The sequence below is a fragment of the Asterias amurensis genome, chromosome 1, assembly GCF_032118995.1.
Source record: "Asterias amurensis chromosome 1, ASM3211899v1".
NCBI classification, from domain to species: domain Eukaryota; kingdom Metazoa; phylum Echinodermata; class Asteroidea; order Forcipulatida; family Asteriidae; genus Asterias; species Asterias amurensis.
Window position 1 is genome coordinate 1,259,944 of NC_092648.1, and position 12,125 is coordinate 1,272,068.

Consider the following 12,125-nt stretch of genomic DNA (forward strand, 5'->3'; position numbering starts at 1 on the left):
AAGAGTAAGACATTATCACCCACTGTATTCTTGAGTGATTGAAAGATAGGCTAATGTAGTGGCCCAGGTAGGACGCCAGCGCCACTGTGTATGCCAAATGGAGATGTCAAAAAAAAAACTGCAGGTCCCGAGAAATACTGCTCAAGAAATTTCATTTCTAAGCAAAACTTGAGTGGGACACCAGTCCCTGAATTGTAAACATAATGTAATTTTTGCTGGTAACCCTCTTCTATTAAGCAATTCTTTTTGTGCTTAACAAGTTTTGGGGCCTTGTATCATATAAGTATGATATCAGATAATAACAAGCATACCTTTTAAAATTGGAAGTATATGTTTGGAACCATAATGTTTACATTATCAATTCAAGATTATGAAAAGGTTGGGTTTCACATGATAGACCAAAGATACCAATACAATTTGTCGGGTTTCATGTGAGAGTGTTAGGCTGAGAATTAGCGGCTACAGCTACATGTATATGGCTTCGCTGCGTCATGCGTAGAAGTATATGTCGTCCTTAGCAACATACTTGGCAATAGCCGTAGCTGTAGCCGCTACTTTGGATACAGCCTAGGTTACATGTATTATGTATCAGTGAGTATAGTGCTGGAATGCATGGCAATAATTTGTGGGTACCAGTGCAAAGGATACGGTTACATGCTCAAGCTGGACTCAATTTCATGGCTCTGCTTACTGCTGAGTTCTGCGCTTACAATCACTATTCTTCCACCTCTTGCACATCAAGCGCAGAATTTCTACGATAACCGTGTAAGCATACAACGCCTAGTAAAATTGGAGTATGCTCTTAACGTGCATAAACCTAAACAAATTCCTTGTTAACCCGTGAAATATGCATAATGAAAGCGCAGAATTCCCTGCTTCCGCAAGTGCTGATTCTTTGCTGGCCTATATGGTGAGCAGAGCCATGACACTGGGCCCTGTTTGCGTCAGGTGCAAGATCATGTATTTTCTTAAACAAATTATCTGTAACAACATTAACCATCCAACATGTTTCATCATTCAACTGTGGTTTTGAATGAAAGTATATGCCACAAACACGATACCATATGGTTAATGCATACACAGTACACAGTCAACCCTCCTACTGTCTGACCAATCAACACTATCAACTTTGGTTTTGAATTGTGGATGTTTAAATCATTCATGTAAAAATGTAAGCACTACTTAAAGCTTACAAGAGTGTTACATGTTTCCAATTACAAGTAACATAACATATACAGATTTGACACAAAGAAATTAACAAACTAATGGCTTTAGTTTACAATTTTTAATTTGCAAATCACTGACGACTGCTTGTTCTTTATGTTGTAACTCATCAATAAACCATACATGCACGCAAACCATTGTCCAAAAACGCACAATAAATTTATACAAAATTTGACAAAACTATTGGAATGAATGACTTATTTTGTTTACTCATTAAATGTTTTCTACACTCATTGACTATTTTACATGAAATTCTTGGCACATTTATGGTTAAATAATCATCCATTTAGCAATATTTGACTTCAAATGGCTACAAAATTAGCCATCTTGGTCACAAACTTGATCATCATAATCATACACAAAAACTGAAGACAGACATTAGGTCCTCCTCAGTCCAACTTGTTTCAATATTAACTGTCACAGACACATTTCATTTTTTAACTGAATAAAAACAAAAATCTTATTCCCCCTAAGAGGAAAGAATTCATGAAATTGCTGAACACAGTTTGTACACATTTTACCTTTGACTGTTTGCTATGTATGTCACCATGTAACACACATTTAGGCTGGTATAAAACCGAATCATTTTCATAAGTCTGAATGATCAGTCATTTTTCAAGATGCTGCCGCAGAATTATCTTTACCCAGCTTTGGAAGCACAACTGTTTGAACCCCGGAAGTTGAAATGAAAAGCTGATGACATTTTTATCCCATTTTATTTGTAAAAATTAACATCTTGTTTTCAAGTAACACATGGTTAATGGGCTAACGTTTCGACCCTAGCAGAGAAAGACTCTGCTAGGGTCGAAACGTTAGCCCATTAACTTTTTGTTGCATAAATACAATGGGTTCTTTTGGTTGGTAAGCAATTTCAACAGCTAATTCTAATTTCTCAGTATTAAAAGTATTAAAAATAAAAACATGATTTGTTCTTGTGGAAATCGTTTATTGTTTTTGGTCTTGAAGCGGAAGTCTAAATTTGTATTTGTTATGTACCTTACTCAGTGGTTTTCTCATAACTAGAAGTAGAGTAGTTTTCAAAAAATAGAATGGTAAAACAGAGCAGAGTTTGTAGCTCACAGAGATGTTTAACTCCAATTGCTCAAGAATCAAACCATTTTTATTTAAATATAAAAAATAAAATAAAAACCAGAAAAGCATGAAGCGATAATGTAACAAAAAGATGTCCTTATTAACAGTTTTTCTGTGCCAAATTCATTACCAATGTGTTTAAAACAAACAGATATAAAGTCAATAAAATAAAGAACTCAAACACATAACGGCAAAACAGACATGAAAGCACATGTATCTATCTGATTTCAACACATGACAACTTCAGGTTATTCCTTATGACATGATTAACGTGTTATGCTAAATTTGACACCCCAAAGCCCCAAAACAGGTACCTCTACTATATCCAAGTCAAAATGCTTGAGCCATCCCCCCGTAAGGTACCAGTCACAGCTCAGGTAACTGATGGTATTCTGGCTAGTAACCTGTTTTTGCTAAGCATAACTTTTTTTGTGCTAAGTAAGTTTTTGTGCTTACAAGCTTTACAAAATTGGGCCCATATGTAGTGTCTAATAGTATACTTTCAACATACTTGGGAGTTGTTATTGATGAGCAGATATATGAACCAGTTTTAATAAGTGTCTGGGTGTTGGCATGGAGTGTCACAAAATGTAACCAAAACTATGATGTTTCACGGCAAAGATGGATTGATTCTGATTTCTTGAAGCATCTAAAATGAATGTAAATATGTAATAAAAAATGTCATATCAACTCTGATGTTTATCAACACAATCAACTAACATGGTAATAATCATTAAAAAATAATGATTTATCATTTTTGGATGGCAGCATTGTCCACTTTTGCTTTCAACTAACCATTGTAAAAGTTTTTACTGAGCTGAGAACATTCATTTGGGATACTCTGGTGAAGGCAATTGGTGAAGGCAGACCGTGCTTTTTGCCAACCACTGAACAGCAAAACTTGTGACTTTGCAGAAGAATTGTCTATTAGTTTGGTAGCGTGTTTTTGAAAAAGAAACAAGAAGGCTGTGATAATCATTAAACAGGCCAAAAGATAGAAACAGCTTGACAAGCCACATACATGGCTTAATTTCAAAAGACATTTAGAATGGATATGGAATGAACAGTTAATTCAGGGGGAAAACTGTATCCAAAAGCAACTTTTCACTTGTGACCAAAAAACATCTTATTAACCAAAAAAAGATATTGTGTTTGGTGACAACGTGGCTGTTGGATATAGCATCTTAACCCATTTGTTAAATTACAAGAAAAAATTAATGTTGAAACAGAGATGTTATATTAAGACTTGTGGACAAGTCATTCATGGTCTGCCAAGACTTGTGGACAAGTCATTCATGGTCTGCCACGTGAGATAGTTGAGTTGTGGAGGTGTCGTAATGATCCAGGTCTCTGTAATCGAATACTGTTGTTGCGCGAACTGGTGGTTGCTGACTTCTATTCAAATGGGTCCATAGTCGTGAGAGAGTTGTCTCGCTAAGCCAGCAGCTCGCTAGAATACCGACAGTTTCACGGGTATCGTGGGGAAATTTGGAATCGCACAGAGACAAGAGTCAGAACGCTATCACCACAACAGACATTTAACGACTTGTCCACAAGTCTACACAATAACAAGCGGGTTGATATTTTTTTAGTAACCCCTACTATTTTTACCCAAATTAGTCAGAAGATCATGAAAAATCGAACAACCACCATGTTCTGAACAGAAAATTAACTGTGCAATGAAAATAAAATAATCTCACTTTTACATGTTAATATCAACACACAGAAGTATTTTGCCCTAAATAATGAAATATTTTCTCTATGCATTTAAATTAATTGTTGAAAGAAACAAAGTAAAAGGCAAGTGCATGACTTACATTAAGAGACAAGTATAGACAAGACAGTAGCAAGATATTAAAAGCTATTAAAATAGCAGGGCCTGATTTGATACAGCTGCTTAAAAAGAAATATGCTAAGCAATAAGGTTACCAGCCAAAACAGGAATTTCACAAATACCATCTGTGTTTGGTATCCTGCTCCTTTTAGCTTAGCAGACAATTTTTAGCAGTATTTTTGTTGTTAAGCAGCTTTATAAAATTGGGCCCAGATTGTGCCAGAACTTTGAGCACAATTCAATTTCAAACTTGACACAAATTCAAAGATTTGGTGAAAATCGTTGGTGAGATACATACAGAGATTTATTTTGAGTCTTACTAGTCTTCTATTAAAAGAAATGTAAAATGCGTAAATAGAACTATTGATCTTCATCTGTTTTATTTAATTGATATAATTTTTGGCATTCTTATTTTGATCAACAGTCATGGTAAAACACAAACAAGGGGACTTAAAACCGTTATGCTGTTTAAAAACTTTAACATAATAAACAAAAAAGTCTACTCAATGACTATTTACAGGAAAGACAAAAAAGGAATTACTTGCAACTGTAACGTAACTTTTAAATTAACAACTAAGGAGTGATTGATCAGTTAAGCTTTTTCGGAACAACTAGGTGAGAGGAACTCAAGTGTACGACCCACGTTTGATTTGTAATAACCTGGATTTCCTGCAGGCACAGCTCAGTGGATCACAACATCCAGAACCCAATTTCATAGAGCTGCTTAAGCACAAAAAGTAGCTAAGCGAAACAAAAATATGCTTACCAAAATATGGTTAACAGCCAAAATGAAATTTCTCATGTACAATCTGTAACTGTTTTCCTGCCTACTTTTGCTAAGCACAATATTTAAAAGCAGCTCTATGAAATTGGGCCTTTATTGTACCTTGACCTTTCTGTCAACTTCTCATATGAAGAGTATATTTCAAAAGATGTCTATTTTGTGAACACAATTTTGTTTTAATGTATGATACAAAATTTACCCCTTTTATCTTTTTATTTGCTTCTCAAACTCCAGCTTTCGTTGTGATGACCTTTTTTGATCATATTTATTTGTTTTGATTTCTTTCTGGATAATTGGGGATGAAAAAAGCTTTTGTGAAAACTAATCTTTACACCATCGCTTTTATCAAAAACACTCAGCACATCAGCTCAATATTTGACTTGCATAATTTACACATAGCAATATTATTGATGATCACAGCTCATTTGCTCACAACAAAGCACCCATTGATTTGAAAATTTCAAAATTTGATTTCAGTTTTTGCATAATGAATTAATTTTGGATGAGAAATTGCAACAATTCATTGAATTTTATTTGAACTAGTCTGCATATAATACAGAACAAAAAGTTTCCATCACGGATTCCAAAATCACAACTTACATATTTCACTTGACAAAGCATGGTTTACACAATTTGTAGTTGCCCTTTACAGTGACCAAAGTAACCATTGCTACATTAAGCAACGCCGCACAAAGTTGCAGAGCATCCTTACACACCGATGACTACAGTAAATGAGCATGTACATACAGTTACCACAGCTGTAGTTAGAACAATATTACAGTATACATATTTAATGTACACATCAGTAACCATAACTGTAGGTACCAAGGGTGTATTTCGACTAATTGTGGTAACTAGTGGCCTAACCTGAGGGGGACAGAGAGGTCAGATGCCTCAACACTTGTCCCCCTTTGGCCACCCAAAACACACAAATGAATGATGCACGGAACACTCACAACCTTAAATCAGTCCCCCCCAAAACCTCCAATGGCGTCTTGTTACATCACTGGTGGTAACCATACGGAAACTAAGTTGCAGAAACTGTAGGCGTGAGGCCTAATTGATATTAACTATTTTTATGTTCCTGCCTGTTCCATGCTGGTGGGAATCCAGGCAACAATTTGCAACATTTTGAAGGGGGACCTGTCTATTTCGCACACCACCCTAATTTTTTTCCGTCACAGGCTTGATGTATTAAGGAACATTTGACATAGCAGTGTTGTAAAACTTCCTTGCTGACACTGATCACTTTACAAACTACCAATAATTTCACATTTTAAATAATTTATTTTGTTCAACATTTATTGCATGAGATGTATCAAAGTTGCTTTCAGTTATATACGACCTTTGACCCTAAACACACCCGTACTCATACCACACCGAGGATTTTTTCTTGCCCCCTTTGGTCTCTCCATCTGGACCCACCTCTACCACCTCCTCCCCTTCAGTCTTGGTTGGCGATCCATTCTTCGATTTAGATTTCGCAGGCTCAGACGCTGATCTATCCCTGGTCTCCTCTTTATCGAATGATGGTATAGCCCAACTTAAAGAGGTATTATTAGAATTGCTGTTGGAGTTGGGTGATACCACTGCAGTAGGGGGTTGTTTGTTTGGTTTCTCCTCGGGGGAGCGTGTGCTACTTGATCGATACCTTGGCTCTGGGGTGCTGGTGGTTAAATAGTCCTTTGAGGTACTGTCTGTTGTGGAAGGCATCGGGGATGCCTCGGTTGGATACTGAGCCTTAGGTTTGACCAATTTATGGCTTCCTGCTAAGGATCTTGGTGGAGGTACAGGGGTTGATTCGGCGGAGTGCTCCGTCTTACTCCCTGGGTAAGGTCTAGCTGAATAAATAGGAGAGCTAAGAGGGGCTGCTTTACTGCTTTTAACAGGTACAGGTGGAGGGGTTGAGTTAAACTCTTGCGCTAACATTACAAGCTTTGGTGGTTCGGGCATGCTGTATCTGTGCTGGCGTTTGCGATCGACATCTCCCGTCTGACTGCGCTTTCTGTCCAGCGTTGAGGGCGGTAGACTGTGGAGGTCGGCACCACGTCGCATCGGGGTTATCACATCCTCTGTTTCTTTCTTCCCGAGAGGGGATGCTGAGGGGATGGCGTCCGGTAAAGGTAGCCTGGTACTGTCCTCTCCGTTGGCATTTCTGTCATACTGTGGAGTGAGAAAACGTACAATGGCTTGCTTGGTTGGGCTCTGCTTGCAATTTGTCAGTTGAACAGCCACAAGCAAACATTTAAATTCATGCAACAGATTGGTTTCCAAAGTTTCACAGGATAAGCTCATCAGATACCCCTAACCCCCCCCCCCCCCCCGCCCCCCCCCCCCCTTAAACACATTAGAGCTACAAATTATTGTAAGTTAATGCGTTCTTTATAGCTTCTTAGGATTTCTTTTGTGTAAATTTCTGCAAATGTTACATTTAAAGATACTGGACACTATTGGTAATTGTCAAAGACCAGTCTTCTCACTTGGTGTATCTCAACATATGCAAAAAATAACAAACCTGTGAAATTTGAGCTCGGTTGGTCGTTGAAGTTGCAAGAAAATGATGAGAGAAAAAACACTCATGTCACAAGAATTATGTGCTTTCAGATGCTTGATTACGAGACCTCAAATTCTAAATCTGAGGTCTCTTAATCAAATTCATGGAAAGTTACTTCTTTCTCAAAACTACATCACTTCGAAGGAAGGCGTTTCTCAAATTGTTTTATACCATCAACCTCTCCCCATTACTCATTTTCGAGTAAGGTTTCATGCTAATAACTATTTTGAGTAACTACCAATAGTGTCCACTGCCTTTAACGAACAAGATAGATCAGCCAATCGGGTCACAATGCACACATACACAGATATAGCAGCCAAAGAAGTCATACCTTCATATATATCAAATAATAAACCACAAGGGAAATGGACTGGCTAAATTTTAAAGGATTTGGGGTTCAACAAAGAAGAACTGATTGGTTCAAATCCAACTCTAGTCAATTTTTCTTTGTTCACCCCAAATCCTTATGTCTACAAATCAGATCTTGTACTACACATACACTGTACACAAATCAATACAATTAAATTATGATTACTTGCAAGTACGGGTTGGTTTCAGAGGTGTTTGTTTTGTGCAGAAAGCAAGATTTCATGAATGAGAAATGGAGAATGATCTAGCAAGAGCAATGGTTAGCTTCAATGATCAGCACACATGCACCATACAGAAATGACAGACGATAGTGGACACCACATGCAAAGGGGATCAATTTAGCAATGTTAGTATTTCTTGTCAGTGTTATTTCAGGTGGAAATGAAAATAAATATCTAAAATAGGAACTTTGAAATCAAGTGTTCTGTTATTTGCCCCCACCATTCAACAAAGTGTTAAAATTAAAAGATTTTGTTTTCTATGAATAACCAATCTAAAAGCTTTGATTGTTCTGTGTTTTTGTTTATCAACTCAATGAACAATGTGACAATTCATATAGAAGAAGTTTGATAGCATTTTTAATTGGAGTTAAAATGTAGAAAATGACAATGTTTGGACTCCTTTAACATAAAAGGCCATGATACTGTATGCAGAAATGCCACAGGTCATTGGGAAACAAATAGATGACAATGTCGACCAACCAATTGGGGTACACTTCTACCCCAATTGCATCCTCTTGTCCCAGATGTGGATATAAATGGTATCTCTGTAGTCAGTAAACCCATATTAGATGACAACGCTGAACTAAACCAGCCCAACTGGGTTTACTTCTATCCAACTGAAAAACTCTTCTCCCAAAGAGGATATAAATGGTACTCAATCCAAAAAAACCTAGACAAAAATACCAGCCAACTATCCTAATTTGTGTAGACTTCTACCCCCATTTGAGAAACAAAGCTGACTTGGTGTTTCATCCAAACAGCCTAACCCTCAAAAGAAGGGCGGCATGCTTCAACACACAGCATGGTATTGATAGCGCACTAACAGGTAGTCTTAATTCAAGACACTCCAGCTGTGTAGTCAAGAACACACGCAGTCACGAAAACCAAATGGCTATCTACACTGCTATCGCTCCTTTGAACCACACACTGTCAGAGGGTGCTATCATTCCTGTAACTCATTTCACAGGAGCTCCTTTGATAGTGGGGTAATAGCAGTTACAGAAATGATAGTGCCCTCCCGTTTTTTTTTTTTCACAACTAGATGCATTCGTGTTCACACAACTGGAGTGTCTTGAAAGCAAGACTAACAATCAGGCATCAATGGATACTCAAGACAGCTCTCTAATTTCAGCTGATTTCTGAACTTTTTGCCTCATGTCCCAATTTTGCAAAGCCTGTAAGTACATGGTAGACATTCTCAGCTTAGCACAATTTTTTTGTAAGCAGCAAGTGACACCACAATGATTGAACTTCCAATGTATTTGATGATACTAAGTGTTATTCTCACTTCTACACCCATGACATAGGCACTTGGAAGCTTTCAATATCCTCAGCAAATCACTCAAAAACTAACACACAAAACCATAAAAACACCATGCAAACACCCAAACCATGCACACACAACAAAAACACCCAAACCAAAACACCTTTCAAACAAGTTGCCGTTATTTCCTTTAATTTACACCCAAGTTTACGCAACAGCATGGGAAGTGATAGGGGCTCTGGCTAAGGTTTGTAACAATTTGTAAAACTTCACTAAAAATGTCTAGAAAAAATATGTTAAAAACCCACAAAGTTCGCTTTGTTTTTAAAATGTGGGTACTTTGATAACACAGGAAACATTTGAAATACTCAAATCAAGACATGACTTTTACTACAACCTTAGTGCAAGAGGTAAAATCTCCTGGCCATTTGCGGGCACTGTAGGCCATTTCGGTAACATCCACTTATGGCTACGATCTCTAACATATCAAAAGGGTTGAGGCAACTCCAGAATGCTCAATGTAAAGAAAATACCAGCACTAACGAAAGCCCTGAAGAAGTCATGCAAGCAGAGAACTACATCAACCATAGATAGTGCATGTCTAAACACATAACTACAAGTGCTTACATAAAGATTTGTTTGCTACTCAAAACATACAGTTTGTGTCGATCAAGTGGAGTGCAAACTAAAGATACCATAGGCTACTCTAGGTTGAGAAAGTTGCTTAGGCCAACTAGACTCTTTGTGAACAAGCACTTGAAAAACTAATTGCTTATTAAAAAACAGCACACAAATTTGTGCCAAGTCTTTTTAAAAACGTTATTACTATACTTGTAAAAATGGATTAGGATTTTAAGGAAGAAATTATGTTCCTTTAAAATTTAAATTGGGATTAATTTTTCAATACATTTTTAGATCTGCAAGTATTTAACTTTAACTTGTTTCGGCTACTGAAATACAGTAAAAAATGTATTTAGATTTGTAACAAGAAATTTAGTTGTATATTCCATGGAGTACCTCAGCTCACAAGTTTGCTTAACAAACAGACAACTTACTTAGCTGGAAAAGGTTAGCGGCCAGAATGCCATATTAAATTCAAATGGTAACAACTTATTACCAAGACAAAAATATTTCTCGACATTAATACAACTGTTCAGCTTAAAAACATGTATCTGTTTCCCAAAATTTTGTGGGAACTTGTCACCAAGGAAAACGCTTTTGGCTTGTGATCTGTAAACGCTAAGCAAGGTTTGTCTGAGCTTAGCATATTTGTTTGCTCAGGCGCTTCATGACATGGTGACCTGGTGTGCCATCCGCTTGCACAAACATTGCAAATGTTTGCAACCAATCTCTGGTTGAACATATTTCTGACGTGAACATATTTCTGAGGTTTTCATTTGTAGATGTTTAATTTAAAAGTGGACAAACATAACATGGCAGAAAGTTTAAAAAACCACAATACCACTTTGCTGTTGGGTGAATATCTTTGTGTAATAAGTAGGAACTACGTGTAGAAAATTGTATGAATGGAGGCTGCCATATTGTCAGTTTGGTGCTTACATAATTGTTTCCACTAAGCAACATTGTTTGCATAAACATGTGTTCTGTGTTTGTGCAAGTGGAACGCAGCCCAGATTTTTACACTGAAATATGACATGTATATTTTTCAAGTACCTAGTATACCTATCTTTATGTCAAATTTTTCACAAAATTTTCACCCCACAGTTGTTAAAACAGATCTAATATTACCACTAGAAGTTTTCTTTTCCCGACGAAAAATGAAAAATCCATGTTCCTCAAATTTTTGTCTTAACCATACAGCTAATATGTGCAATACTGTTTTCCTTTATCATTTTAATCATGCCCTTACTGTTTTAAGTCCAGATTCTTTACCATGTGTCCAATTTCAATTTCAATTGTATTTACAATTTAAACATGTCCAAAACTTGTTAAAAATTCAAATAAAAAAAGGTTCTAAAACTTTTGGTGTGTAAAAATGTACAAAATGGGAGAGTGACTGTACAGTGTGTAGATGTGGATAAGAAATGAGATGATATATAAAAAGTAGAAGAAATGTGCGATCTAAACCTTTGATAAAAAAAACTTTTCATCACACCTTTGCAATTTTCAAAGAGTAGTGTCTGGTGTATTTAAAAACAATGTTTGGGGCGACAAAAATACCTAAAGTGAGATTTGAGCCAACAAACTCCGGTTTAAGGGGCGGCAAAAAAAAAAAAACCAAAACTTTCAAGGGAAGGTACACTGTGTTTCAATACCAAACAATGAAATATTTTGTAGCTTTCGTTGTAACTTTTCTTTCAAGACCTTATGTACGTTCCCTTTACTGTCAACATAAAATCAAACTAACTAAATTGTCTCAAATGAACTAAAATAGTACCCTATGTAAAAAGATGGTGCTTTGAATAAACAGACTGGATTGAAAACAAGCTTTAGAAACACAAGATGGGGACATTTATATGGGAGACCTATGAAGTATTAAATTTGGAATACAACTGGGCCTTACTGCAGGTTCACAATACAGTACATTATCATAATTTCTCTAAGCCCGTTGTCTGCCTTCTGGTGTTTGTAGCGGGTTTGGGAGGGGGAGGAGGGGTTGTGTCACCTTTTTGTCACTGTCTTTACCTCATGCTCCAGCTTGCAGGGGATTGGCGAGGAAGATTCATGTTGTCTATTTACAACTTCTTCATGGATATATATGTTTGAACGATTTGGCATAATGAAGCCATGCTTGCTGAAAACGCTTGATTTGTCAGGTGTAA

General features: G+C 36.8%; 1 protein-coding gene across 6 annotated transcripts in view; it reads right to left on the bottom strand.

Annotated features, from left to right (window-relative positions):
• Positions 1-1,280: 1,280 nt before the first annotated feature.
• Positions 1,281-12,125, bottom strand: part of LOC139941844 (girdin-like) — a 124,149-nt gene continuing 113,304 nt past the window's right edge. For 4 of the 6 annotated variants that reach the window (XM_071938491.1, XM_071938511.1, XM_071938496.1 and 1 more), the window contains one exon: positions 1,282-7,097. In XM_071938491.1, coding sequence (XP_071794592.1) covers positions 6,288-7,097 — 810 coding nt within the window. In that variant the 3' untranslated portion in view covers positions 1,282-6,287. Of the gene's footprint in view, positions 7,098-12,125 lie in introns of all 6 variants that reach the window. The other 2 variants (XM_071938476.1, XM_071938483.1) reach the window with 1 other exon arrangement.